Genomic DNA, 26,475 nt, shown 5'->3' on the forward strand with positions numbered 1-26,475 from the left:
AAATCTTGTTTATAAGTTGATTAACTTGCCAAAGATGTATAATCAGTGTTGTTCTTTTAGAAGTGGACTGGGTTTATTTGTATTCATGGTCAAAAATAACATCTGGAGTAAAATGTTACTCTCAAATTGTCTTTTTACAAAGTACAGACCAGACTCTGTTCATTCAGGTTTGTGCTCCACAGAAAACTCCAGGTGCCGTTCAGGGCGGCAGCTGCCAGAAGCTTTATTCAAATCCACTGTAATGACGACAGTGTCACATAGTGATTTAAAGCTGTTACCTTTCAGTAGTTTGACTGGCTCCCAATTCTGTTCTTGATACTCATTGAACTACTGGCTTAAAAATAACTGGTGGTTTGTTCTCCTTTGATACTTAGGGATCATTGTATTCTAGACAATTACTAATTGCAAAAAGGGGGGGGGGGAAAGGCATAGTCAAAATAATAATAATAAACCATTCTAGTTTTTTTTCAGTATTTTTATTATTATTCAGGTTCTTCCTATTAGAATGAGAGTGTGGTCTATATGAGTTACATGTTTTCCTAAAACCGAGAGCAGCTGATGCAGTTAAATAAAATGAGCTAACATTCATGAGGTAACTTCAACATATTTTGTTTGGTGGTTTTGTGGATGTGTTAATTGTGAAAAGTCAAAAGTGAAACACTAGTCGTCCCAGCTGGTTTTCCTGTCTGCCTCCGGGATGACACTCCAGTTGGGTGAAGGTGTTCTTAATGCCAGCCAGTTGAAGTCATCCACCTGGCTCCAGTTGTTTTTGTCCCGGTCCAGGCCGGACACTTTGTAGTCGGCGTCCATGGTGGGATAAGACCAGGAGAAGGGGGCGAGGCTCACCCCGTGACAGTCCTCTATGATGGCTCGGCAGGTGACGTGCAGGTACACCTGGGTCTCCGTGGTGTTGTGGGTCCGCAGCTGCTGACAGGGGAAGGCCAGGGTGCTGTTCTTGCAGTGATCCACGAACACGGAGGTGGACACGGGCCCGCACAGGATCTCGCAGCTGTCGATGTGCTTGAGGTGCAGCGTGCTGGGGGAACCGAACAGACGCACCTTGCAGTTGGACAGGTGGGTCAGCAGCACGTCTCCTTGCTGGATCTCCTCGGCAGTTTTGGTCAGAAGCTCACCGTCCTTGTTGGAGAAGCCACACTGGTCAGGGGCCTCTCCAGACTGTGCAGGTGTGGCAGCCCCAGGTGGAGACTTCTCAGATGCACCACCTCCTCCATTCACCTCTCCAGACTGTGCAGGTGTGGCAGCACCAGGGGGAGCTGTGTCTTGGGTGCGAGCTCGAAAGGCAAACTTCTTCTTGGGCATCGCCTTGTCTCTGGCCTCAGAGATGGAGCTCTGCAGCTTCTGGAGAGCAGCCTGCGACCTCCTCAGCTCGTACTGCGTCAAGAACATCACGCTGTCGTTCACAAACTTCTGGAGCTGCGCGGTTTTGGTCGTGGTCTCCTCCAGCCTCCGGATCACCTCGGCCCGGTCCTCCCCGGAGCAGCGGGACAGCAGCTCCTCGATACACGCCAGCTCCGTCTGGAAGGTTCTGGCGAAGTACTCGGTCTTCTCCTCCGGCACGGACCGGGTCTCCTTCTCTTCCTTCCTCCGCTCCACACCATCTATTCTCTCCTGGTTCCGCTTCTCAATCCGCTCTTGAATCTTTGCTCCATCGCTGTCAGTAGCGAACTTATTCTCCTGACTGACTTCATGTGCGGTCTCCATGTTGCTGCAGTGACTGTGTTTGCGGAAGTGACAGCTCCTTTTATTCTTCTTCTCGGTTAGGTGAAACCCGAGGTGAACGCTCCACAACCGCCACCCACTGTAGCGGAGGTTTTTATGATCAAAGCTGTAATGTCTATGATCTTTGCCAAAGATCAAAGACATAGCCTCCTCCGTGTTATTAGATGGGACCAATAAGTTATACATCAAATACAATTTTCAAATAAAAAGTTGGATAACCAGGAAAAGTTGTTCCCGCTGTGAGTTACAATACATATTATGGTTAGCAGTGGAAAGTAAGCAAGTAACCTTTTTAAAAACTTGTTTAGATTTCACATAGAAAGAGCCACGGACATATGATCCATATATCTATATGTATATGCACCTACGTTATTTCATAATGAGTAATATGCACGTAGGTATGTATGTATTATGCATGTATGTGTCTATATGTATGTATATAGTACTCACTTTGTGATATATCTTTCATTTTAGAATGTTTTGTTGTCTTTAATCCTCTATAAAAAATGTTATTCGTTAAATTTCTTCAAACAGCTTGTTTTAAATGTGTGTGTGTGTGTGTGTGTGTGTATGTATGTATGTATGAGTGTATGAGTGTATGTATGTAGTACAGTTCTCAGTTTGTGTTATACAGAGTGTTTTATTTTGTTTTTACTCTTTAATCATCTATACATTTATTCATTAAAAGGTCTTCAAACCTAGATTTTTCCTCCGGGGACAAATAAAGCTGTTTTGAATTGAATCAAACTACTTGTCATCATAAACTACTGTTTATATTTAGGTTAGTACTTTATCATAGACACTGCATTGTATAAAAATGTATAACTGTATATGTTATGTGTATAGTAAGGTATAAAGTATGACTTTTTACACCTGAGGAATAACAAAGGTGTGTCACAATGATCAGAGGCCCGCCCTCTACTGTCGGTGATGATGTCTGACAGCATTTACCTGCTGGTCACGTGGGCGCTGGATTCAACTATAACGCCTTAATATCAGTAAATATTAAATATGTATTTAATTATCACTCATGGCAGCTGGAACACTTGAATCCCACAGACATGTCAGGATGTCGGCGTGCACCACCACCATCACCATCATCCCCGCCGCCGCCGCTGCTGCGGGTCGCTCCGTGCACTACCCCGGCGACCCGTGCGGCGATGGCGAGGAAACCCCGTTGACGTTGCACTGCTTTTTCATGCCGGTGAGTTTCCCTCTGAGTGAATTATAATTTTGCGATAAAAATTTCAAGGCAGAAACACACGCAGGCTCCTTCCTGCTTCCTTCAGGGAGGGAAGAGTCCGAGCGCAGAGCGAAATGTGTCCGAGGCAGAGCGGGGAGCCGGAGAAAAAACATCCGAGTGGGAGAGGGAGCAGGAGGAGGAGGAGAAGGAGGGGGCAGCAAATTAAAAGTTGCCAAATGGAGATATTGGGTTGCAAGCCGAGTGAAGCGGGAAGTTCGCCTCTTTTGACGCGTCTTTTGTGTTGTCGTCGCTAATCGGGAGAAATTTCCACGCCGTTTCTCCTCCGCGGCATTTTTCCACGGATTCCTGCCGTCGACACGGGCGGCTATAGCTAACCGGAGCAGGCCGGTGCGCATCGGTTAAAGCGTCGCAGCGCAAGAGGGGGGCGACGCGTCCGGAGCCGAACCGGGGATGGGTGTTTAGAGTTAAAAACCTCGCCCCGGTTGGAACGAGGCGGTTTCGGTATTTTGAGTCAAAGGCGGCGACGTTGTGTTTTTGTGTTGCTCATGGAGGACACGTGAAAGTCGGCGGAGACGGACCCGGCGCGTCAGAGACAGCCGAGCCACGCAGGCTGGATCACGGGCGTTTATTTAGTGCGGCTCCAAAGTCGATTATCAAGCTGTCGATTCGATCTATTTTTAGGAATTTAAAACTAGCTAGCTGCAGGTTTAGCTCGTTTCTCTAAACCGACGACCCCTCGACGCTTCGGTGGAAGCACTGCGACACGGGGACTAGCTTGGTTTCCGTCGAGGCGTTCGTGCTACGATGCGACGAAAATTAGCTCTTAATCCAAACGCTTTGCGGCGACGTGGCTTCTCGTTGACTAACTTGATCAAAACAATAGAAATAACGCATAGAACTCCGAACGCTAAACAGCCGCAACTATGCCTCAGTTTTGTCGGTAAACTCTTTATTTCGGGCGCTTTATGTTTGTTTGTTTTTGACGCTGCTAACGTTAACATTTTGATTTGTAGAACGCGTAATCACAACACGATGGAAGTAATTGCGTTAACGACTCAAATACACGAAGAAAGCGCCGGGTTGTTTTGTTTCTTTTAATTGAAACAACTCGCACTTAAACGTTTGCGTGAAAATTATACCGTCACTGTGATAATTGCTTCCCTTTGTCGTAGTTTGGCATATTTCTGTATCGTTGAATCACTTTTCAAAGCACAAAGGATTCTGTACAACATCGAGTTATTGTTACTGATACTTGACATTAAATGATTTTCCTCAAAATACCGTGTTTACATGTGATTAAATGTCGTTTGATCGTCGGTCTGAACTGTTTGTTCTGAGCAGTAGCTCCTGTACTCCTTTGTTCTCCCCGGATCAAAGATGGAGGCTGAACGTGGCTGTAAAGACAAGCCTGTGTCGTGCTAACTGCCATTTTGTAGCATTGCCGTTGTAATATTTTGCACAGACACACAAAAGCTCCGCTTCCCCTCGACTTTGACCAGAAGCACAAAAACAACAATGTCATTCTAAACACATGCTCAATAGCCACTGAAGGTACTTTTGATATTCTGATACAAATACTGTCTTAAACTTTGTTGAAATACAACCTTTTACATCAAAGCACTTTAAAGAAACAAAGTAGATATCCAAACTCTCACATCCTTCCTCTGCAGCCTCACATTAACGCTCACTGTCTCATTGTTGTGTCCCTTTTTCTTTTTTTATTATTAGTAGCACCAAGATGGCTGCATACGTTTCAAAACATAAAGCCAGCTCCTCTGTGAGCGTAGAGGCTGAAAGCAAGTGTCCGTGGTATACATGGAGTAGGGTGGAGTTTTACACTCAAATGGCCATTTTTTTGCTTCGGCAGACACGAAAGACAACCAATGTGGGACAGCAGAGGAGGATTATGGGTGGGAGTTTGAGTATCTGCTGCAGGGGGGATGAAGGCCGCCCTGCCCTCACGTACATGCTGATCTCCCACAGCAATGAATGACACACTGTATCCGTCCCCGTCTGTCTCTGCACGCCCTCATTTCACAAACCCATCCGTCTCCGACACTCCCACACCCTGTATCTCGCACCTGTAATTTTGCAATCCCACTAAATCTAGCTTCTCACCCCCCGCAGCCCAGCTTGCTGCAGGAAACAAAGGGTGTTAAATGACTGAGTCCATGCTTCCTGCTGGAAACCTGTGAGTGAGATGCCGCCACAGCACACATGCAAAGTGTCCCAGCTCAGTTTAAAAACAAACACAAGTTCCCAACTGAGGTTTACTCCATTGTTTGATGAAGCCAGTGGCCAGTGGTCCATGCAAATGTGAACATAAATCCTTTAATCTTCATTTCTTAGACTCCTCACCTGTGTCCTTCCATCATCTCTCAGGTGTCATGGATGATGAGGACGATCGCCATCTTCTGGATATTTTAGGGTAAAAATCTGGCTCACATTACTTGAATAAACTGCAGGATTATGTAAAGATTTGTGAACGTGGTTACACATTGTACACGTCTGCTTAAGTTTAATCTAAATAATAATTTCCAAAGTTACTCTTCAAAACATCAATGCCACAATTGTCTGCAAGCATATTCTTTTAATCTTTTGTTGGTTTAGAGAAGTGAATAAACAAAAATCCCTCACGCAAAGATATATCGTGGAATATTTACTTTTATCATGGAGTAAAGCAAATTCTATCTCAAACATAAGTGAGAAGAAATGTTTGTTACATGAGACGTAGGTTTTTCTGCCCCGTTAAAAAGTCTGTCTTCTTTCTAACCTTTTCAGAGATGTGGATGCATTGAATGACTATCTCCATGGCAACAACAGCAAGTCTGTGAGTGACTCTTACAGAACACATTCAAAGTCGATCCTTACAAAGTTTGTCTGAATAGAAAAGCTTGATTTTTTAATGCTGGGACCAGACCACCCGGGCCTCCCCTTCTCTGAGCAATTCGTTTGTTTTTGCAGATTGAGGAGGATGATGTGACGAACGCAGCTTATGGATCAGATGGATCCTTCTTTGCTGGTGACACAGTAAGTTTCCCTGTGATTATCCTCATCCAACCAAAACATAAACGGATTCTTTTATTTTTTATTTGAGATTTAGTTTCCGGTGACAGATTAGGGCCTCAACACTGATCAGGTTTTTTGTTATATTTTACTACTGATGTCATTGTTATGATTCAGTCAGTATGGAGAGGATCTATTTAACCATATGGAAAGTTAAGGGAAGTAAACAGTGGTGCTGCATTTATCAATTCCTTTCACTGTTGAGTAAATTGTCACGGCACTATTTGTTTGATTTACTGTTTGTAAAGGTTGTAAAAAGCAGTTAAGACCCTGGCAAACATTCTGAGGCCTTCACATGCAAACTGTTTTTTCTAAATGCCTCATTTAGCCTGGCTCCAACTCTGGCCTCAAGGATGGCTCTTCCTCAATGGGTGGATTCGGCGCCGATTCAGCCGGGGCAGGCCTCCAGCTCTCCAGCAGCCTTTCATTCATCGAGGATGAATTGGGGACCGGGAACTCTTCTGGCGGCGTGGACCTCGGGGGGGAGGACCAGCCCTTTGACATCCTGCAGAAGTCCCTCATGGAGGCCGACATCACGGAGCAGACGCTGGCCCAGGAGGCCTTACTGGACTCCCAGCCCGCTCCCACTCTAGTGCAGGCGCCGGTTCCCTTCCAGTCCCAGCTGGTCTCTGGGGGTTATGGAGGGGGAGTGGGTATGGTTACCACGGCAACAGCTGCGTTTCCAACAGGCCAGTTCCTGCAGGGAGTCTCCCAGCTGCCCAATGGCTCCGCCCAGCACATCCAGGTGTTGGGATCCTTCGGGGCAGCTGGGGGGATGATGACTCTGAGCAGTTTGGAGAGAAATCCTCAGATTGTGTTGAGGCCGGGGGCCCCTGTAGCTGCAACAGGGGCCACAACAGGGGGGCAGGTGTTTGCCCCCACTCAAGGTCAAGTCGGCCTACCTTTTAAAAACATCCCCCTTCAAAACATTATCATCCAGAGAGGCCCCGGAGGGACCCAGACTCTTGTCAGACCTATCCAACCTAAACCACTTCAAGCTGGGACGCAGACCGTCTACAGCCTCGGTCTTCAGCCCACTTCCACCACCATGGCTAATGCTAACTCTGCTACTCCTGGGGGGCACTACACAGCCAATGGCTCCATTGTAGTACAACCATCCCTGGAGCAGCAACAAGCACAGACAAACTTACAACCTGGACAGTACCTTCTCCCCAGCTCTTTGTCCCTCACTCAGGGCAGCAACATCCACAACGGCCCCAGCGACCCCAACTCAAATGCCCTAATTACCAGTCAGAATGCGGTGCAGATTGTGGCAGGACAGAACTTCACCGGACCACAGAGGGGTCAGTATATCCTGAATCAGGGACTAGTCACCGCGAGTCAGGTTGGAGGGTGTGTGACCCAAACATGGACAGGAGTTACTTGTTCGACCACGGTACCTGTGCAGACATCATGTGCCCCTGGGCGGCTGACCCTGGGGGTCGTCGGCCAAACGCAAGTGTCAGCAAGCCCAGTGCAGCGCCTCCTAGTCACTCAAACCCAGAACTGCACGTCCCTGTCCCCTTTAACTGGAGGAGTGACGCAGGAACAAGACTTCAGACAGGTAGAATTAAACGTCGCTGGTGGTATTTTAATAATTTCCACCCTGTTACTCGGACTGACTTTAACTGTTTTGTCTTTCAGAATTCCTCATCACCTGCCCTCAAACAGCCCGGTAACATTCATGGTAACTAACACTCTACTGGTGTTTCAGAAATGTTTGTCAGTGTTTTATGTGTCTGAGTGTCGTCTCCTGTACTTTGACTTAACTTGTGTTGTTTGTTTCTTTTAGTCATGAGAACCATGACGCAAGATTCAACGCTTAACTCTCAGGTACTTTCATTATTTGTTTTGCACTCATGTCTGTGCACGTGTTAGGGCTGCCACCTGACTGTTGGTACAACTAACAACTACTCAACAACTACATACTATATAAAGAAATGCAGTAGGCAAGATCATTTACATTTGTCAACAGTCTCACGGCTCGGGGACACGACCAAGAATATTGTCAGGATAAAAAGTTTCATACCATTATTTATTGACAAATACTAACTTCTTTCAGTCTAAGTTGAAGGAACCAGATGTAGCTCTTCTATCAGAGGGCAGCCCTGGCACATTCTACAATAGAATAAGCTCATAGGGACGATATTGGTGATGTTGTGACAGCGTTGGTTTCTGTGCTGTTTCCAGGTCAGTGCACAGAAGAGGCCTGCCCACCCGCCCCTTACAAGAGAGGGAATGTGAGTTGTTGTTTTTTCCCCTGTGAATATTTAAATAGTTTTGACTTGTCAGGTGTTGACTTGTGTAAATAGTTTCAACCATTGAAGGAGATTTTCTCGTCTCTATAGGATTTTACAACGGCTGGGGAAGGATCACGCCGGAGTTCAGACCCTAGATCGACGAAGTTTCACTTCAATCAGCGACGCGCTGCAAAGACTCCTCCCTTACCACGTGTTCCAGGGGGCGCCGCCCAGCCAGGAGGAGTTCTCACAGGGTACGTACGGCCTTAATCTGTTAGCCTGAAGCTAAATCTCAAAGGAAGACAAAGTAAATCCAATAGAGAATTAAAAAAAGCTTTTATCCAATTTGAGGTTTGTGTTGTTTTGTTTCCAGTTGATGATGAATTCGAGGTCGTAGCGACTCAGGTGCTGAAGAGGACCCAGGCCATGGTGAACAAATACAGACGGTTACTACTGGTGGAAGCTGAGGTAGGCGCGTCCATGAGCAAGTTGTTGCACTCATGTATTTCACCGGTTGCTAACAGGTTGCCTCTCCCTCCCCTGCAGCGTTCAAGTCCGTCATCGGAGATGGTGATGATTGACAGGACCTTCAACCAAGAGGAACGCAGCAACCTCACGCAAGACAAGCGCATGGTACTCGTGGATCCAGGTAAGACCGAGAAAAAAGGAAGCGTAAAGGAATTTGGAGAAACAAGACATTCTTTTCAACTCTTCCTCTCTTATCTGTTCTACAGACAGCTTTCTGGAAGACTTCTGCTGTGGCATGAAATCCAGACTTTCCCCAGAACCGGCCCCGGCCCCGCCCCCGGCCCCTCCTCCGTCCAGCTGTAGCTGGAACCCGTCAGACAGTGGCTCCACGGAGCCGCCGTACAGGACAGACTCGCAGCCCGGCTGTGGTGATCCGGGAGGGGGCGGGGCTGCAGGAGCCGGTGCGGCAGACAGACTCCCCCCTCTACACTTAGAAAACAAGAGCGTCCTTGAACTGAAGAGATCCCAGCAGCGCTTTGAGCCCAGCGGCGGCAGCAACAACAGCCTCGCCGCTGCCAACAGCTGTCCCCCAGGTAACGCCTCGCCTCTAGCAGCAAAGTCAGAAGGACAGACGCACTACCAGGGTTCACACCAACTGTCCTCCCAGCCGATCCCGCCCCAGTTCCCCGCTCAGCTCACGTCACCCCCACACACTGACACAGACTCTGCTCTAGAGGCGGCGGTCAACAGCATCTTGGAATGTTAAGACTGATGCTTCTTATCATCCCCAGTGTTTGATTTTGTCTTTTTATACGTGTGTGTACATGTTTATTTTTTTATTTTTAATCTCTCCTGTTGAAGTATTTGTTATATCCCCCCCCCCCCCCCCCCCCCCCCCCCCCCCCAACAAATCCCTGTGTGAAGAGAGGTCAACTCTTCTTTCAGGTTTCGGGTCTTTGTGACACGATCGGCCATGTAGCATGTATTTAATTTGTTTTTTACATTTCTCTTTTTTTGTTTTGAAGCATGACGTAGGAGTCGAGGTGGATACAGGCACTTATATATACCTATAAAGACCCGGGAATGTGTGCAATGCAATGGACTTTATATTCATTTCACGGTAACTTGAAGATGAAGCTGCTTTCAGACATGAAACACTGAACTCCGGATGATCTCATGAAACTCGGAGGGGCTGCATGTGAGAACGCAGACTTCAGGGGTCAGTTTCTCCTGCTGCGTTCTTCATATGTGACATTTCCCAGAGTTCATGTCTGAAAACAGTTCAGGAGTGTTCCTCTCTTCACACACAGACACACATGCCATATATATATATATATATATATATATATATATATATATAGTGCCAGCTGATTACCCACAGTACCTATGCTGAACAAACCCAGGATGTGGGGGATGATGACAGTGCCTAATTCTAGGTTTCTCCTTTTCTTTTTTTATTGTTTACATGAAGAAGTTGCTTTCAGAATTCACTCGTCACAGAAACACCCAATGAACACGTGGTTTGGTAGATTCTTTGAGGTTCGATCGGCGGAGACACGTTCACTTCGACAAATTGCACTAAACGTACTGTTGCTTTTTTCAGGAACTGTAAGAACATGAGTCGATCTTCGGCGTGCGCTCGGCTAAACAGAATGTGAACAGAACCAAAATGAGTTTGCCTGCTTTCAGCTGCCTGCAACAAGGACGACCTCTCCCACTAGAAACCAGTCTGACTCGACTTACTGTTGTTTTACTCTTCTCAGCAACGCTTCTTTTCTTTTCTTTTCTTTAATCCTTGTGCTTAAGTCACATTTTCTTTGGCTTTGGTTTTCTTTTGTACCTTAAAGGTATGCAAGCCCCGACACAGACAAATCTCCATTTCAACCACCTCTTATCATTTCACGGTGTATTTTGTGTCAGGGGAGATTAGTCCTCAGATTGAGGAAAATATGTTACAACATGTTTATCTTTTTTATTTAGATTTTTTTATTTTCCTAATTATTAGAAAATTTGACTGTTCTGCTCATTGCAATGTTTCCGACGTCGTCGTTATGTTAAATCACCTTGAAGTGTCATTGATTGTATGTTTGTCTGCCTTCTGCATATTATTTTGTATTGATCATATCTATGCTTGAATACCTTGACATCTCCATCAGGTTTGTACGTTGATCTGCAAACGTGCTCACTGATCCGTGGCTACATTCTCATGTAGTTTGATTTCCACGCCTGATTTTATTCTTTCGTGTTGGCTCACACCTCCTGGATGTTTCCCTCACTCGCCAGTCTTTTTTTGTCATCATGCATTTCTCACCTTTTCTGTTTTTCCCTCTCAGCAGAGCAACCAAAATTTACCAGGAGAGAGTGTGGTCATGTCCAGAATCATCCTCAGATTTTTTAATTTCTCTGTCCAGGACTAAAACGACATTAACTCCCATGGCGTTAATGTCGAGCGTGTTTTAGTTTTCATTTAGTTTTTAGAACCAAAACTCAACCTACTGTGATATTTCATCCTGATTAAGACTTTATCCTAAATATTGTATTTGTTTTTGGAGTAACATTTTTTTTGTGTTAACTTCTACAGAAATCTGTCTTACAGTGCAAAGCAAGAAAAGGCGATTTGTCTGCCAAACTCAACCCAGGACCAAAGCTTAGGTTTAACGAAGTGTTTTACTGCTCCTGGGGTTGATTCTGGATAGTTCCACCTTTCTCTTGTAACGTGTCTGTGAATTATGATTGCCAGTAAGCTACGACTGCAGACTGAAGGCCTTTTTATACGGGGTGATGAAGAACTCATTTGTCATCGTCTTCTGTTTGTGTCTGTGTGTGTGTTTGAGTGCCAGTGGCTGTTGCAGGAGTTGCTGCAAGATGTTGTGCCTCGACAGCACTTAGTTTTAGACCTGCACAAAGTGGGGACGTGTCCAGCGTCTGTCGGTGAAACAAAGTGTGACCTGGATGCATATCAGTGTCCGAGGGCCCGGCAGGAACATTACCGCTTCTTCTCCTCTATTTTCAGTGGGGATTTGTTTTTCTGCCTCCATTTTCACTGTCGTTCTGTCTCACTTGATTTGTGTAGTTTGTTGTTTTGTACAAAAAATTGAAAAGTGGAACACAAAATATTTATAATTTTGTATGGAGAAAAAATAAGAATGTAAAGAAACAACACATGAGAAAATGGAAATTATTTTTTATTGTGTTTGCCAAGAAGCAGCTTCAGAAAAAAAAAGAGGAAGAAAACTACAAAAACACTGTCATTTCTTCATTTGTAGCTCGTGTGTGTTCACTACAGCAGCGAAGGGGAGTCAACAATAAATTCATTTTGAATACAATGAGAAACTGGTCCAGTCCGGCTGAGAGCCTCCTTCAGTGTCCCTCCATTACTATTCAGCGAGTGTTCACACAGCCACTCACAGACTCAGCATGCAGAGTAACAACATGTGACAGGGCAAGCGTTTCCAAAGAAAACACAGATTTGCGACCCTCCGCTTCACAGATAGAATCTCCTCATGGACGCTGATGTGAGGGTGTGTCACGTTTCATGTTTCTCCACGTCTGAGCTTCCTCACGAAGATTTTGATCAAGTTAAAAAACTGTTTGTTCCCTTAAATCCTCTCGTGGACCTCGGCGCCAAAGCCTCTGCAGGAGCAAAGAAAACATTGGACTGCTCAACCCACACAATCTTATTAACACAACTCAACAATGACCCCTAGTGGAGTCCCGGGGACACAGCGGGACTCCGAACACATGACAGCTGAAACTATTTTGGATTGTCAAATGAAAACATTCGTTAAACTAAAAAAAAATCTATTTATCCCAATAATTTTTCTTCTAAATATTTCTCTCAATCTGATATAACATAAATAGAAAATACAAATAAATAGAATAGATTAAACTGCAGTGGTGTGAGTGCTCAAGTGAGCATTAAACTACGAATCTCTGAATTACAACTCGACCAGTTGGTAAAGGACTGGTTTTTAGAAGACATCTGTGATGCGGAGAATTTCATAAGAGGATCGATTCTTCTTCCATATTTGTCAGTTAAATAAAAAGCAGCCAGAACGTAAAAAACAAACAGAATTTGTCTTTCAACGTCTTCAAAGCTCACTGGTTCTAAAGGTTTTGTCTTTTTTAGTTTAAAGGAGACTAACTATACTCATATTCAGGGTGATAACTTAAATCTGAGCTCTTACATGAAAGGGTTTACAAGCTCTAATGTTCAGAAAACACATCACTGTCCTATTTCTAGAAGTCCATCGCTGCAGCTCCTCTTTTGAGCCGCTGTCTGAAACACTCAGCTCCGGTCTCTTTAAGGCCCTCCTCCTGATGAAGCCCAGCCTGCTCTGATTGGCCAGCTGGTTCACTCTGTTCTGATTGGTCAACCACCTCCAGTGCTTGAAGGAAACATCGGCCTCCGCTCTAGCTTTACCTGACTTTGTTAGGGGGCGTGTCAGACTAGACGCTAGGCATGACATATGTGAAAAACGGAAAAAACCTTGATATGGCTCCTTTAAACAAAAACTCCTCCTGCTACAGATGTTGTTTCCGTGTCCACGCTCGCTTGTCCAAACATCTTCTCTCGACCTCAGTGGTACTTCCTCCAGCGATCGTGCTCTGAAAAAACAACAACACAACGAGTCATCTCCACATCTCCTCACAAACACTGAGAGAACTTCCCTCACTTACTTATATGAGGGTAACTCCAGATGTAGCTTAGCACACAGTATCCTGCTAACAGCATGCCCAGTCCGCCCACACCACCTTTCCTCACGTCGATGTATCTCCTGTAATACCACTGCCAGCCTGAGGGAGGCACAGGAGAGGAGAGGGAACACATAGATGTAAAAGCAGCCGGTTAGCTTAGCATAAAGACTGGAAACAGGTGATAAAATCTAAATGTTTCCTTCCTGAAGCATGAGTGGCATAAGTTTCCCAAAATGGATGCAGACCATAGACAGTAAATAAAGATGGACGACATGAAAGCTCCCAAAAAGTGAAGCCAAAGCGTCTCAATCGCCCCCTGTTGGCTGGCTGCAGGATAGGTCATAAACCCTGCCTCCTCCGTTTTAGCAGATGGGACTTGGACGAAACTAATAAATCAAAATACATGTATATTCAAGTGTTAATTTTTACTGTAAATTTGGTGAATTTAGTTAGCCATGATTGACAGCTGAGACTGACTCCTGATTGGCCAAGCACATGTATTGGTGGGACATCGATGCCACGGCTCCACCCCCCCGATCTCTACTCCTCAGACTCTGACTCCACATTACATCCTCGGCACAAGATGGCTGCGCTCGTATCCAGGATATTTTGGCTTTATTTGTGGACAGTGTGAGGAAGTGGGGACACGTCGTCCATCTTTATTTACAGTCATTGTGTAAAATATTTGTATTTGTGTGAGATGAGCTTCATATTCACCTCTCTGCACTATTTCCACTGCGTCTCTTGGACGACTGGGGACTCTGCAGCCGAGCCACTGAGGTAACTCCCTCAGCTTCACCTGTCCGAGACTCGGCCGTGTCACAGCCTCTGTTGTTCACACAGAACCAGTGCATTGACAGATAAATACACACGAGAACACATCCTCTTTCGTTTCACCCTCGTCGACTGAAAGCTTTTACACTTGTGTTTCCTGCGTTTCGACTGAAACAGAAACCGAAACAACGCTCTTCTCAGAACCTCGGTTTGAGGAACACAAACCTGTTTCCTGCTTAAGTCTTTCTCAAAACTTAGAACCCAAACTTTTCTAAACTGATTAAAGTTGTTAAACACACCCGAATAAAAATAGTCTGAAATTACTAAAATATCATATAAAAAGGATTCAAGCTGCAATTAATCATTTTGGTCATTATGAATAATCAGTCTTGTTCTGTAAAGCACAAGAAATCTGTTGCAATCATGAGTTTTGTGTGAAGAACTGAGCTAAACTCAAAGATATTTAATTAACTATAATGTAAGACAAGTAAAAAACTGCATTTTACATTTGAGAAGCAGGAAAAACTGTCAGTGATTCATTTTCTGTCAGTTGTTTCCTGTCTCGATTTCTGTCAAATACTGACCTTCCTTTCGAGTGAGAGCAGCGTTTTGTTTCCTGTCCTCCAGGATCAGCCAATCAGCAGCTCTCGACGTCTCCACCCTTGCCAGCGGCCTTGGTGTGGTCAGAGGTAAAAGACGAGGACTGGAGAACTGGATGGTTGACAGTGGCAGCGAGAGGAGTTCTGCCATGTGACGGCCGACCTTCTGCCCCTGGATCGCGCCGACTGAACCTGGAGGAGGGGAAGTTTGGCTCAGGGGAGTTTCCGGGAAGAAGAGTTTGGGTTGAGAGGAACCATCGTGTTCCAGAGGGATTAAAAAGGCTTCTTTAGACTTTGAGCTTCTTTCCTTCACTGGTAATAATTCAGTTTGTTGTGAACTGGCGCTGAGCAGCTGCTCCGACACAGTTTGAGTTGTTACCAAGCAGCGAACAACATCTTTTCCAGTCTCTGCTGGAACCGTCACTGCACTGAGACGAGTGTCAAGTCTGTTGTTGCTGCTCAGGTCGTCTGTAGTTTCAGTCTCACTCAGGATTCTCTTCTTGCTGGTTGTGCTGGTTTTAGTTCGGCCTAAAAGGGCTTTAGCATCCTGGATGGTGATCCTAGCCTGGTCCCCACTTCCCGATGTCAAAATGGTCACATTAGAATCCTCTGTTTCCTTCACGTTATCCACCCAGAGGTCGTCTCTTACGTGAGGCCTGTTATTGAATCCAGAATCTAAAGAGTCAGAGTCTGGATCTTTGGTTGTGGGAGGGGATTGTTCAGCCCTCTTCGTCTTTGACGCCTTCTTTTTAGAGGCTTCTTTGGGTTTGATGTCTGTGGACAGAGCGGACAAAGTGATGCCGTCTGTCTTAATGTAGGTTTCTGGAGGGTTAAAGGTTCTGGAGCTTAGAGGATCTGGTAAAACAGGAGTGGAACCTGAGAGCAAGTCTTCTGAGGCAGATCCGGTTCCTTCCAGGGATCCTTTAGCGGCTCGGTCCGTGTTTGTAGCTTCTATCAGAGCACGGAGACTCTTCTTTTTCGGCTTAGAGGCGATGGAAGGTGGAGACAGCGGCGGAGAGGAGGTGAGGGAGGTAGTGGTGGAGGACGGCGTGCTGGCCAACTTGATGTGGTCTGATAGCTTCTCCCTCTTCTTCTTAGTTGATGGAGGAGGTGAAGAAGAACTCGAGTCTGTACTGTCAGACGTCTGTGCTGCTGCGGATGTTGTGCTTTTCTTCGCCCGTGGACTTGCTGCCGTTGACAGTGACTCTCTGGACTTCTTCCCCTTCGCCGTCGGTTCACTGTCGCCTGCGCCCAGCGGAGAAGACGATGTCGTCTGATTCGCTCCGACGTGACTTTCGGTCGGGTTCGTTTGGGAGTTCGCTGCTTTACAATGTGGGAGGTGACTCTTCAGCCTTTTGAAGGTTTTCCCACAGGACGGACAAACCTCTGTGAGGACAAACAGAGACAGAGCATCACAACTAGAGCTGAAAGTAGTAGTTGATTAATCACCAGAAAATAATCTGCAACTACTTTAAAATTAAATAATCAAAGTCTGGGTCCAAACTGCACATTAGAAAAGCTGGAAGCAGAAAGAAATGTTTAGATTTTTCTGCTTGAAAAATATCAAATCCTTGACATGTTTTATTCTATACTTCTTTTGCTTCTATATTTTATTATACAGCTGCTTGTTTGATATATTTTCTTTGTAGATCTTTATGGCAGAAACCATTGATTTGAGATTGACACATTTGAGAAGTTCTTGAATCCGCGAACACAACAGCTGCTCGTTCATTTTGTGTTAATCGGGTGATCGATTAATCGACATCAGATCTAAATATGTACAAACTAATGATACTGTAAAATATAAATATACAGTGAGTATTCCTTATTCTAGGATGCGCAGTATCTTGCTTCATGTGCTGATCCTCCAATGAAAAGACGTATCGTTAACAGTTGCGCTTACCGGAGCTCATTCTGAACGCGTGCGTCAAACAGCCAATCAGAGAGCTGCGTGTCCCGGGGAAATAATTGCGGCGGCGGCGACATGAGAAGTCGTTTGAAGTTTAACGAACTTTAACATTAGAACAAAGTGTAACAACTTCTCCTGAGCGTCAGGGTCATCTGTTGCCGTGTGGAGGGGAAAGACCCTTTAGGTGGCGCCTCAGGAGCCTGAGTAGAAATAACTGAAATCATCGCTAGGTTGCTTTTTATTATTAATATTATTATTTGTCTGGTTGCAGAGATTAAATATAGTGAGATGTGTTTGGTGTTTTAAATCGTCTCATGAACGTTCTGGAGAAACACGTGGTGATGTGATTAGTGGGTGTGGCGCGTTGATTCAATAGAGATGATTCCCCATCTTCTACTTCCGCCTTCGCCTCAATACCCGGAAATAGTTTTTTTTAGAGAAATGTGTCAAATTTTAAAAATCAAACCTCTCATGTTCCCACATCCAGAAAAGATTTGAAAAAAGAGAACTATTATAACTCATATAACTTAAAAGGAACAGAGATCTTTAAAGAAATTGATGCGTTACAATGAGAGGAATCAGTTTGTGGAACAATCTCTACGAAGAATCTAAAACAAACATATTTAAAAACTATTAAAGCTAATATGTGGAGGAAATAGAATGAAATGTGTTAAGTTTTGTTCTGTTTTGTGTGACTAATAGCGGGATGTGAGGGGCTTGATAGAGAAGTTGTCACTTAATCCGCAAACCAAGCTTGACTTCTCATCTTACATGAATTTTCTGCGAAAGGAAAATTGTTAGATACGACTTTTATCTTTGTATGTATAATGGAAATAGAAAGATGTTTTACTGGGGTTCAAAACACAAACACACACAGCACATGAATTTCACTTTTAAAATAACTAATTTAAAACACAATTCTGTCAGACTGGTTATAATGAAAATAAGAGTGATACTTAATGATAGCAGCACCAAGTCTTAGTAGAAGTAGTAGTCATAATAATAATAATAATAATAATAATAATAATAGGATCAGATCTGGAGTTAAGATAATTAAAAGTCAGAATTTCCTGTACAAATATAAACTTGGTTGCATGTTTTGGGTCAACGTTAAGATCTGTGAATTATTCCCTGGGAAAAAGCTGAAAATGTATAAACATGTATCTAATAATGTAAAAATATTCCTGGATCCAAATCTAAATTTGCTCGGTTCTTCCCTGACCCAAACCGGACGCATCCTTTCACCAAGCTTCGTTGTAATTCGTCCAGTGGTTTTTTCCCCCGTAATCCTGCTAACAGACAAATAAACAAACACAACCTCCCTGGCCGAGGTCATAAAGGTTAAATCAAACAAACAGACCCTGGTTTCATTAGAAAAGTGTATTTATTGAGAGGGTTAAAGTGGTATGAGACTTGACACAGGAATGAATTTCAAAAGGGCGATGTCAAAATTACACAAAAATACATCTACATGAAAAGGTCATCTTCATTGGAAAAGCAGTGATTTGAAACACATTCAGAAAGGAGGAAGGGTGGGGGGGGGGGGGGAGAAATGCCATTTCTACAACCATTTACATATAAAGGAGATAAACCTGAATATTATTTACATGGCAACAGATTACAGTATGTACAACGCCAGGACTGGAAGCGAAACTGAAGCTCACAGCAGGAGAGAAAAACTACAGTCTGTCGATGTGAGCAGAGTCAAGAAGGCATGGGGGGGGGGGGGGGGGGGGTTCTGGCAGAGAAACAGAGATTCGAACAGTGCCTGGAAGTCGTCCTCCAACAAAGATTGGCCCCCGACAGAAAACAGCCGCTGACAAAACTATTCAGCTCCAGTGGCTTTTTTTTGCGTGTCTTTATTTTCTTCTACAAATGTCGTCTTAAAAAGGGAAAAATCCTAAACAGCACAAGATCGCATGTAAAAAAACAAAACTAATCACAGAGGAGTCACAACTCAGTGCCGACACAGAAACTCTCCCACGACTGGTTACATCTCACCACAGGCAACGTTGGGTTACAGTATATTCTGACCATCTAGAGCAAATCTCTGTACATCTATTAACACACATTCATCATTCAGGCAAACAGGGGAGGTCCGTCCCTTTACGTGGCATCTAATCAGAGATGAGAACAAAGGGAGCGACAGAGGAAGGAGAAGATGGGGGGGGGGGGGGGGGGGGGGGGGGGGGGGGGTCTAGGGTCGAAGATCGGGGACAGTACCAAACACCACACAGCTGTACTGTGGCCCAGCCGAGTCCCACCGCTCCGCCGCCCAGATTAAGATTAAACGATTCAGTTACTTCACCAACAACGACGTCAGCATTAACTCATCAACCCTGAGAAAACTGTGGACTCCATGCTCACTGGCAAACCCCCGACTCAGCAAACTGAGGGTGAATCTACCCTCAAATATCAACGTAACTATCTGCTCAACGAAGGAAACGAGGCACAAACGCAGGATTCAAAATTATTTGCTTATAAAGACACGAAGTGGAATGTTTATTTTTTTTTAGCGGTTTTCCAGGAGCCAGTTTCCTTAAAATCCTTTAACAGTTCTCGACTCTTTCACCATCAACGAGCTGGTCCCTCGTCCTGGCAACACTTGCCGCGTGCCAGCACCGTCAATCTGCTGATGTTCGAACAAGAAAACGAATAAGTGGGACGGGAAGAGGAAGGAGTGGTGCTGCCGTATGATGAAAAAAAAAAAAAAGGACAATTGTTCAGTCTCCAGATCATCAGAAACCCCGTATGGACAACAGGGGCTGAGAAACAATGTTCACACAGCAGCACTGGAGAGAACAACTGACACAAAGGGAGTGATTTCAGACTAGATGAATTCAGTGCTTGGACAAAGACTGGCAAATCAACTCTGGCACAGATAATATTGGTACATTTGGACCGTCTAACTCTTCGCTTGCATGTTGTATCAAAAGTACGCTTTTCACCGTGGTTATTTCCTGTGTGGTTTTTATCTGGTTGAGGAACCATGTGGCCCCCCCGTTTGTTAAAGGTTTCTCTGGTTTCCACAGCCAGGCACTGGAGCTGGGAGTCTTGTGCTGTGAGGCCGAGCTCAGGCCGGAGGAGATGGTCTCAAAACGAAAGCAGCGGAGATCAGACGTCATCAAACATCCAAACTGTCGGGCGCGTCTTTCTTTTAAAACCACGGACCGTCCGCCCTGCTGACTCGTTCCCCTACCAAACCCTGAAGAAGGCCAACTCTTCAAAAGAGGAGTGTAAAAACTAATATAAAAACGGCTGAAGAACAACGCTGACGTCTACTGGATTCTTCTGAGGCTGGTCTCTCTCACGTCCTCTTTAGGAACGAGGGGGAGGTCGTGTCCTCGTTCAGCTCCTCTGCGTTCACAGGTGGACCAGGCTCATTGGAGCATGAGCTGTTTGAGGTTGTCGTGGAGGATGGTGTCCTTGACATCGCGGAACACCAGCCTGATGTTCTCCGTGTTGATGGCTGTGGTGAAGTGGTGGTACAGGGGCTTCTGGGTGGCGTCGCGTCTCTTGGTGCGGAAGCAGTCCACCATGAACGCCTGGATGTCCGGCAGGCTGTGCTCCGGCCCGGTGTAGTCGGAAAAGTAGTCCTTGAGCGGAACGCTCTTCACCTTATCCTCCAGCAGGTCTGTCTTGTTGAGGAAGAGGATGATGGAGACGTTGCTGAAGACGCGGTTGTTGACAATGGTCTCGAAGATGTCGAGGGATTCACGCAGTCGATTGGTTTGCCTGTCCTCCATCAGCACCTGGGTCAGACAACAGAGAGAGAACGTTAGTACGAGGACCGTAGATTTCACCTCGGCCGAGGAGGTTGTGTTTTCCTCTGATTTTGTTATTTTGTTATATTTTGGTGTGGATCCATAACATTTGCTGCCGATCTTAATAAAAATATGGATCTAGTAAACTCAAATGCGGTTTCATGAGGAGATTGTTGGTTCGAACTCTCCTGAGAGACCTTGTTGTTGTAAAATATCACAACAGTACAAACCGACAACTCCACAGAATGAGAAATCTCACGTAGACACGGTGATCAGGACTTTTTAAAATCGCAAAGTCCTGAAACATTATCTGCTCCAACAAACTGATCAGACTGTCTCCAGTGTGGGACGGTGAGAGAGGGAGGAAACCAGAGGCCGTGTGTTTTCACCTGATCGTATTCTGAGGAGGACACGAGGAAGAGGATGGAGGTGACGGAGTCGAAACACTCGAACCAGCGCCGCCGCTCCGAGCGCTGCCCGCCCACGTCCACCATCTTGAAGGGAACGTTCTTGATTTCGAAGTCATACTCGTGGATGCCTTTGGTGGGTTTACGGGCCAGAAGGATGTCCTGTTGACTGGGGAGATAATCCTGCAGGAGAGAGGGGAGGAGGATGAGTGATTGATACCGATTGCTCTTCATCACTTGGTAAAAAAAAAACATCTTCAAAACTACACGACAGGGTCTGAAATGTCCTGAGGAAGCCTTCATTAATTCATTTTAACCTTTACTTTTACTTTTGTACAATTACAGGAGGGAAAACAAGGGATAACATGAAAAATATCCTCTGCTGTTCATAAGCTATTTACAAATATATCTAAAAACAGCATGTGATAAAAATATTCTATCAAAGCTGGAGGATATGAGACAGTAATTTGAATCTGGTTTCTAGGAAGAGGAAATCAATATTTTTATGTTAGCAGAAGTTAAATTATTTTTTCTCAAAGAATTCTTATCACATTGATGTTTGTTCAAGTGTTAATTCTTCCAGAAAGTTTGGATTTGTTAGTTATTTGATGCTATACAATTTTACAGTCTATGGTACGAAGTAAAACTCAAAGTTTATTGTTGCACTAATCTGACTTTCTGATCATTATCGTTTCCTGACATCCTGTCGTCAGATACAAAACAGTAGATAACTTATTAAAGACTTTCGTGGATTCAATTTAAGGCTGTTTATTACCTTCTAAAACGTTTTTAAAGGAAACTGAATTCTGTGCTTTATAAGAAATCCCTGTAAATACCCTGTAACTAATGTTCAGCTAATAGAAGCTTCTTCTTCTTTGTGATTTTCCTCTGAGAATAATAACCTTACATTGCAGAATTAACTATAACATGCACACGTGTGATTATAACAATCAGTGCAGGGAGAAACAACTTACCAGCTCGCCCAGCTTATCCAGATTATCCAAGAAATACTTCACAGACTCACCCTGCGACAGGACAGAGGTGGAATTTCTGTTAATTCTAAGGAACTTATTACATTCAGTCATTTTCCTCATAAAAAATAAACATTTACCAACTGCTCTTGTTGCATGAATTACAAAAACACACACACAGGTTGGTGCAGCCAAACGCACATAACCAGTTTGTTTTCTGAAACGTGCGTCTGCAGAGACCTGAGTCTGCTCTGAGGAGGTGAGGCAGGATGCAAGATACTCAGTGTTGCATTAGACACGTGTGTGAAGGTGTTTCTTTGATCGAGACAGAAGTGTAGCTCGTGAGGTGTGTGTGTGTGTGTGTGTGTGTGTGTGTGTGTGTGTGTGTGTGTGTGTGTGTGTGTGTGTGTCGGGGTGTTCTTTCTAGGCCATCCTGACGCCGTTCATACAAAATGAGTGCAAGCCCAGACATGAGGCTGCCAGGGCTGAGATACATTCCTCTATCTGTGTGTGTCTGTGTGTGTCTGTGTGTGTGTGTGTGTGTGTGTGTGTGTGTGTCCTGTCAAGAAAACTCAAAAAACGCCTGGAAAAATACGCAAGATATTTTCCTCGCCGTCTTCCCCGTGACCCGCGGTGTCGCCACACCTCGTCAGGGAACTTGTTTTGCATGTAATTTGCATAAATGAGATGATAACCCAACGCCCATGTTATAAAAATTCAAATGGTATCAGTGGAAGTGGCTGTCTGGGCTGGATTTCTGTGTGAGAGCCACATACCGGCCATTTTCCTCACTGTAAAGCTCCTGTATTCACCTTTTGATCTCGTGCAAAAACTAACCTGACCTGAAAAACCTGTGTGTAGGGAGAGCAGAATGGCGTGGTGCTACGTTTAAAGCCAACAGACAGGAGAGTCACCTTTCTGTGGAGCCAATTTTAATTCCAACCATAGTTCTGCCTTTTAAAGAAATCTGAGCGGCTGCTGGTTTTAAAAGTGTCAAAAAAAAAAAACCACAAAAAAATAAATCAGTGAGCAAGAAAAAGCAGAAGAGAAACAAGGAGGGCGATCGCCCCGAGCTAGAGTTGCAGTTTCTACGAATGTGCTGTAAAAGCAAATCTGAAAACACGACATTTTACAACAAACGTTTCTGTGTCATTTTTATTGTGGCTGTTTAACATGAGGTCAGATCTCTGGTGTCTTTTATGACTCGACGTGTAAGAACTCTGAACTTTGAACGACACACAGACCGAGAGAGAGAGAGAGAGAGAGAGAGAATCCATGTGTGGGTTCAGCGTGTTCATGTGTTTCTAATGATAAATACGAGCAGGCCTGGGGGCACGTGTGATTTGTGATGCAAATACACAAAGAGCTTGGTCAAAACAGGTTGGGCCGAGTCCGCCGGCAGAGAAACACGTCGGTCCCCCAAGAAGCAGAGCAGGGAAAATTCACACGGCTCCCGGAGAGGACGACTCTGCGGCCGCCGCTTCTGGTTTCTATGAGTGACAGCTTGTGTTTTCTGCAGCGATGATGCCCTGAGGTTTCAGATTTAATTCACACTCAGACCCAATCAGAAGGTTTCACTCAACCAATAATGATTCCATCGTGTTGGAAAATCTGTAGCTTCTTTTTTTTTTGATTGATTCTTTGAAAAAAAGTTCCCAGAGACAAAAGTGACGCCAACAAACGATTTGCTTTGTGAAAGCAGCAAATCTCCACATTTCAGAGTCTGGAGAGTCTTGGTTGTTGCTGCAGCTTCTGGTTTTTATGATCATTCAATAAACGTTTAAGTCAATAACTTATCTTAATATCAATAAACCAACACGTGATTTCCCAGAGCCCAGGATTCGTCTTCAAAAATGAGCTGAGCCCGACCTGAGCCCGATGTTTGATGGACTACAGGCACGAGGTCGAACCTGAGCCACATATCATTTTAAACTTTATGTCCGAACCTGGCTCGACTCGTCAGGTCTGGTTTCCACACTCCACCGAGGTGTCGTCCATGTAAAAATCACATTTTTCAAGCAAAACTTCATCTGTTCCTCCTTCTGAATTTTGAAGATTTGCTATTTTCTTGATTTCCATAATAAAAAAACTCAATGTGTGTTGGCTGCAGCCATACATGCACATGAAGTGTGTGTGTGTGTGTGTGTGTCCTTGTGTAACTTGAGGTGTGCGACACTCTTAATGTTTGTGTGCAAATAAGAGTGAGTGGGAGAGAGCCAGGCCTGTGTTTGTGAGCATAAAGCTGTTTAACTACAGATCAACATTCCAGCTCTGATCACTCTTATTCCCCTTGTGTCTGCACAACCAGCTCACAGCGACCAGCTGAGTGAGTGAGGGAACAAAACACCATTCAACAGTTCAGCCTAACGCAGCTGAGAGAGAGAGACACTTCACATTTTCGGTTTCTGACGCCCGAAGCTCTCTCCTCAGCTGGGGGGGTGGGGGGGGGCCTCCTCAACAGCTGGACGACGTATTAGGTTTATGACCCGACACCTCACGTAAAGTAAGCAAATACGCGGCAGGATGAAGAAATGAATACGAGGCACAACAAGCGCACAGAAAGGTCCGGATGAGGACACGAGTACGTGCTCGACCACAAGCGTGGTGCCGTTATTCTGGGGCAAACGTCAGTGTGTTAAAACATGAGAGCTGACAGCCGAGGAGCGGGGCGAGGTGTTAACAGGAAGCTGACTCAATCACATGTCACACTGCTCAACGTAGAGAGAGAGAGAGAGAGAGAGAGAGAGAGAGAGAGAGAGAGAGAGAGAGAGAGAGCCAGAGAATCAGAGAGAGAGAAAGAGGACAGGAGGATGAATTAAAGATGAAAGTCAGTTACACTTTCTGTTTTCACAGCTGCGTTTCCCGGCATTTCCCACCCTCACCCCAAATTCTGTAGAAACCCAGTTTCATACACCAGAAACGTCTCATCTGATTGGGCTGCGTGTTCCAGCCCCACGAAGACACGTCTCTTACGTGTGTACATGGTTTTTCGTTATTTCTCTGTGTGTGTGTGTCCACGTACCAGCTGAAACTCCCTGCGGCGGTCGTAGGCGTTCTGTATCCCCGAGTCTGCCCACAGATCTTTGATGGCGGGCAGGTACCGCAGGAAGATGGACGTCTCGAGCTGCCCGCTGGCCATCATCGCCGAGCGGGTGTCGAACGCCATCAGGCTGTCCCCATGCGGCTGGTTGTTGGGGTCGCCCCACGGGATGTGCAGCTTCTCCCGCGCGTCCACCAACACACGGACACCTGGAGAGGAAGTGACGACATCACCGTCAGGGGTGGATGATGGTCGGAGAACGCCAAACAAACAAAAAAATAACACAACACAAACCTGTTCTGACTGACAGGATGTGATATTAATGATTTTAAAAAGGTGTCAGAGCTACAAGACGATACAATACGTGAATTCACATTTCACCAGTGTTTATAAATACTCCTGAAACCTGTGATTATAACTAGTTATCGATTAATCATTACTTTTGATAAAATCTAGGTCAACAAAATGTCAGGATGTCGCAAAAGGAACCAAAACATATTGTGGTTTTTTTTCTTATCATGTGACATTATGAGCATCTCATATTAGTGAAGCTGAAATAGTTTGAAACTGTCAGTTAATGATTCATTTTCTCTCGACTATTTAAATAAACTATTTGCTGCAGCTCTCAGATATTCTTAATATTGAGTTCAGCGGACAAACAGGAAAGACATTACACTCTGAAAACAAATCAATATTTTTATCATAATACAAATATTTGCGTGTTGAACCCGAGATAAGCTCGTTGACACGCTGCTGCGCTCGGTCCCTGTTGTTCGGTGCGGCGGACAAACAGGAACACATTACAGCGCAGTGGTGGGTTCAGCCTCCATTAGCTTCATCCCTGACTTTCAGCCTCCGAGCAACAGAAAGTGACGCCGAAGTCAGATTTAAACTTTGTGCAGATATTGAACAACACGAGATAAGAGGAGTTGAAGCTCCGGCGGCGGCGAACTCTCGTGGTTCTGGGTTCTGGGTGTTGCCGCCGCCGCCGCCGCCGCTTCTCCGTCCCCAGCCCAGATGTGGAAACTTTCTCCCCCACGTTGGCCGCCTCTCGGGGCCTTTTCCGCGGCGGCACGGCGGGGCTCGAACCCCCCGCTGCCCGGCCGCCCGGACGTTACCTTTGATAACGTTGCTGAAGATGGTGGATCGGAAGTCCTCCCGGGCGCGCTGGTCGAAGTCCTGCCCGTGGATGATCCGCATTTGCTTGAGGAAAGTGGACTTGCCGCTCTCGCCCGCGCCGAGCAGCAGGATCTTCACCAGCCGCTTCACGTACGGCTTCTCCCGGGACAGGCACCGGTCGATCTCCTTGGACCGGCGGAGCTGCTCCACCTCGCCGCTGTTGAGCAGGCACACGGGCAGGAAAACTTTGAGCACGGACCTGGTCGGCAGGAAATCCGCCATGTTCGCACCAACTTCATCGATGCTGATTTGATGCGCGTTCGCGGGGCGCGGGCACGGGACCAAGCCCCTTCCCTAAACTCAGGAAGTGGAGCCGCCGACACTTTGTCATCTGACACTTTGAACGTGACGTTATTTAGACTCACACGCAAACTTTGCTCTTGTTTTTTTTTTTCATCGTTACCTACGCGTTTCTT

At 45.3% G+C, this 26,475-nt stretch overlaps 4 protein-coding genes across 14 annotated transcripts; 1 reads left to right on the forward strand and 3 right to left on the reverse strand.

The window, feature by feature from the left end:
- Positions 1-448: 448 nt before the first annotated feature.
- Positions 449-1,803, reverse strand: tbcc (tubulin folding cofactor C). The gene has a single exon (XM_034570949.1). It carries the CDS (start codon positions 1,720-1,722, stop codon positions 661-663), a length of 1,062 nt encoding a protein of 353 aa, XP_034426840.1. The 5' UTR covers positions 1,723-1,803; the 3' UTR covers positions 449-660.
- A 574-nt stretch (positions 1,804-2,377) lies between these two features.
- Positions 2,378-12,047, forward strand: bicral (BRD4 interacting chromatin remodeling complex associated protein like). Of its 8 annotated transcripts, none has more exons than XM_034570904.1 (13): positions 2,378-2,944; positions 5,072-5,135; positions 5,294-5,372; positions 5,726-5,774; positions 5,909-5,974; positions 6,339-7,574; positions 7,655-7,697; positions 7,803-7,843; positions 8,201-8,250; positions 8,359-8,504; positions 8,624-8,718; positions 8,797-8,899; positions 8,985-12,047. In XM_034570904.1, the coding sequence occupies exons 3-13, from the start codon at positions 5,332-5,334 to the stop codon at positions 9,482-9,484; spliced, it is 2,370 nt and encodes a 789-aa protein (XP_034426795.1). In that variant the 5' UTR covers positions 2,378-2,944; positions 5,072-5,135; positions 5,294-5,331; the 3' UTR covers positions 9,485-12,047. The 8 variants fall into 8 exon arrangements, with proteins under 8 accessions (XP_034426795.1, XP_034426793.1, XP_034426800.1 ...); XM_034570902.1 differs by having other exon boundaries at positions 5,327-5,372; XM_034570909.1 differs by having other exon boundaries at positions 5,077-5,135.
- Positions 12,048-12,952: 905 nt separating this feature from the next.
- si:dkey-21c1.4 (uncharacterized protein C17orf80 homolog) lies at positions 12,953-17,020 on the reverse strand. 3 transcript variants are annotated; one of them, XR_004612187.1, is made up of 7 exons: positions 16,693-17,020; positions 15,413-16,175; positions 14,775-15,382; positions 14,134-14,247; positions 13,399-13,515; positions 13,234-13,326; positions 12,953-13,118 (listed from the first exon to the last, which is right to left on the reverse strand). XR_004612187.1 is itself a non-coding variant. In XM_034570925.1 (6 exons), exons 1-6 carry the CDS (start codon positions 16,700-16,702, stop codon positions 13,298-13,300), a joined length of 1,641 nt encoding a protein of 546 aa, XP_034426816.1. In that variant the 5' UTR covers positions 16,703-17,020; the 3' UTR covers positions 12,953-13,297. The 3 variants fall into 3 exon arrangements, 2 of the variants coding, with proteins under 2 accessions (XP_034426816.1, XP_034426817.1); XM_034570925.1 differs by having other exon boundaries at positions 12,953-13,326; XM_034570926.1 differs by having other exon boundaries at positions 12,953-13,326; positions 14,134-14,244; positions 16,693-17,019.
- A 1,043-nt stretch (positions 17,021-18,063) lies between these two features.
- On the reverse strand, positions 18,064-26,374 carry LOC117753076 (guanine nucleotide-binding protein subunit alpha-13-like). 2 transcript variants are annotated; one of them, XM_034570946.1, is made up of 5 exons: positions 25,999-26,374; positions 24,863-25,089; positions 21,844-21,894; positions 20,852-21,052; positions 18,064-20,450 (listed from the first exon to the last, which is right to left on the reverse strand). In XM_034570946.1, exons 1-5 carry the CDS (start codon positions 26,279-26,281, stop codon positions 20,079-20,081), a joined length of 1,134 nt encoding a protein of 377 aa, XP_034426837.1. In that variant the 5' UTR covers positions 26,282-26,374; the 3' UTR covers positions 18,064-20,078. The 2 variants fall into 2 exon arrangements, with proteins under 2 accessions (XP_034426837.1, XP_034426838.1); XM_034570947.1 differs by lacking the exons at positions 21,844-21,894; positions 24,863-25,089; positions 25,999-26,374 and adding an exon at positions 21,127-21,501 and having other exon boundaries at positions 20,852-21,081.
- Positions 26,375-26,475: the final 101 nt, after the last annotated feature.

The sequence above is a fragment of the Hippoglossus hippoglossus genome, chromosome 19, assembly GCF_009819705.1.
Source record: "Hippoglossus hippoglossus isolate fHipHip1 chromosome 19, fHipHip1.pri, whole genome shotgun sequence".
In the NCBI taxonomy this organism is placed as follows: domain Eukaryota; kingdom Metazoa; phylum Chordata; class Actinopteri; order Pleuronectiformes; family Pleuronectidae; genus Hippoglossus; species Hippoglossus hippoglossus.

Excerpts from the sequence above, each read along its gene's own strand:
- tbcc (XM_034570949.1), bottom strand. The coding sequence starts at position 1,722 with ATGGAGACCGCACATGAAGTCAGTCAGGAGAATAAGTTCGCTACTGAC.
- bicral (XM_034570904.1), top strand. The coding sequence starts at position 5,332 with ATGGATGATGAGGACGATCGCCATCTTCTGGATATTTTAGG. Across the intron at positions 5,975-6,338 it reads CCTTCTTTGCTGGTGACACA|CCTGGCTCCAACTCTGGCCT; the intron begins GTAAGTTTCCCT and ends TGCCTCATTTAG. Across the intron at positions 7,698-7,802 it reads ACAGCCCGGTAACATTCATG|TCATGAGAACCATGACGCAA; the intron begins GTAACTAACACT and ends TGTTTCTTTTAG.
- si:dkey-21c1.4 (XM_034570925.1), bottom strand. Across the intron at positions 15,383-15,412 it reads GACGACCTCTGGGTGGATAA|CATTTTGACATCGGGAAGTG; the intron begins CGTGAAGGAAAC and ends TTCTAATGTGAC. Across the intron at positions 13,516-14,133 it reads AGTGGAAATAGTGCAGAGAG|GCTGGCAGTGGTATTACAGG; the intron begins GTGAATATGAAG and ends TGCCTCCCTCAG.
- LOC117753076 (XM_034570946.1), bottom strand. The coding sequence starts at position 26,281 with ATGGCGGATTTCCTGCCGACCAGGTCCGTGCTCAAAGTTTTCCTGCCC. Across the intron at positions 21,053-21,843 it reads TGGATAAGCTGGGCGAGCTG|GATTATCTCCCCAGTCAACA; the intron begins GTAAGTTGTTTC and ends TCTCTCCTGCAG. Across the intron at positions 20,451-20,851 it reads CCTCCTCAGAATACGATCAG|GTGCTGATGGAGGACAGGCA; the intron begins GTGAAAACACAC and ends TGTCTGACCCAG.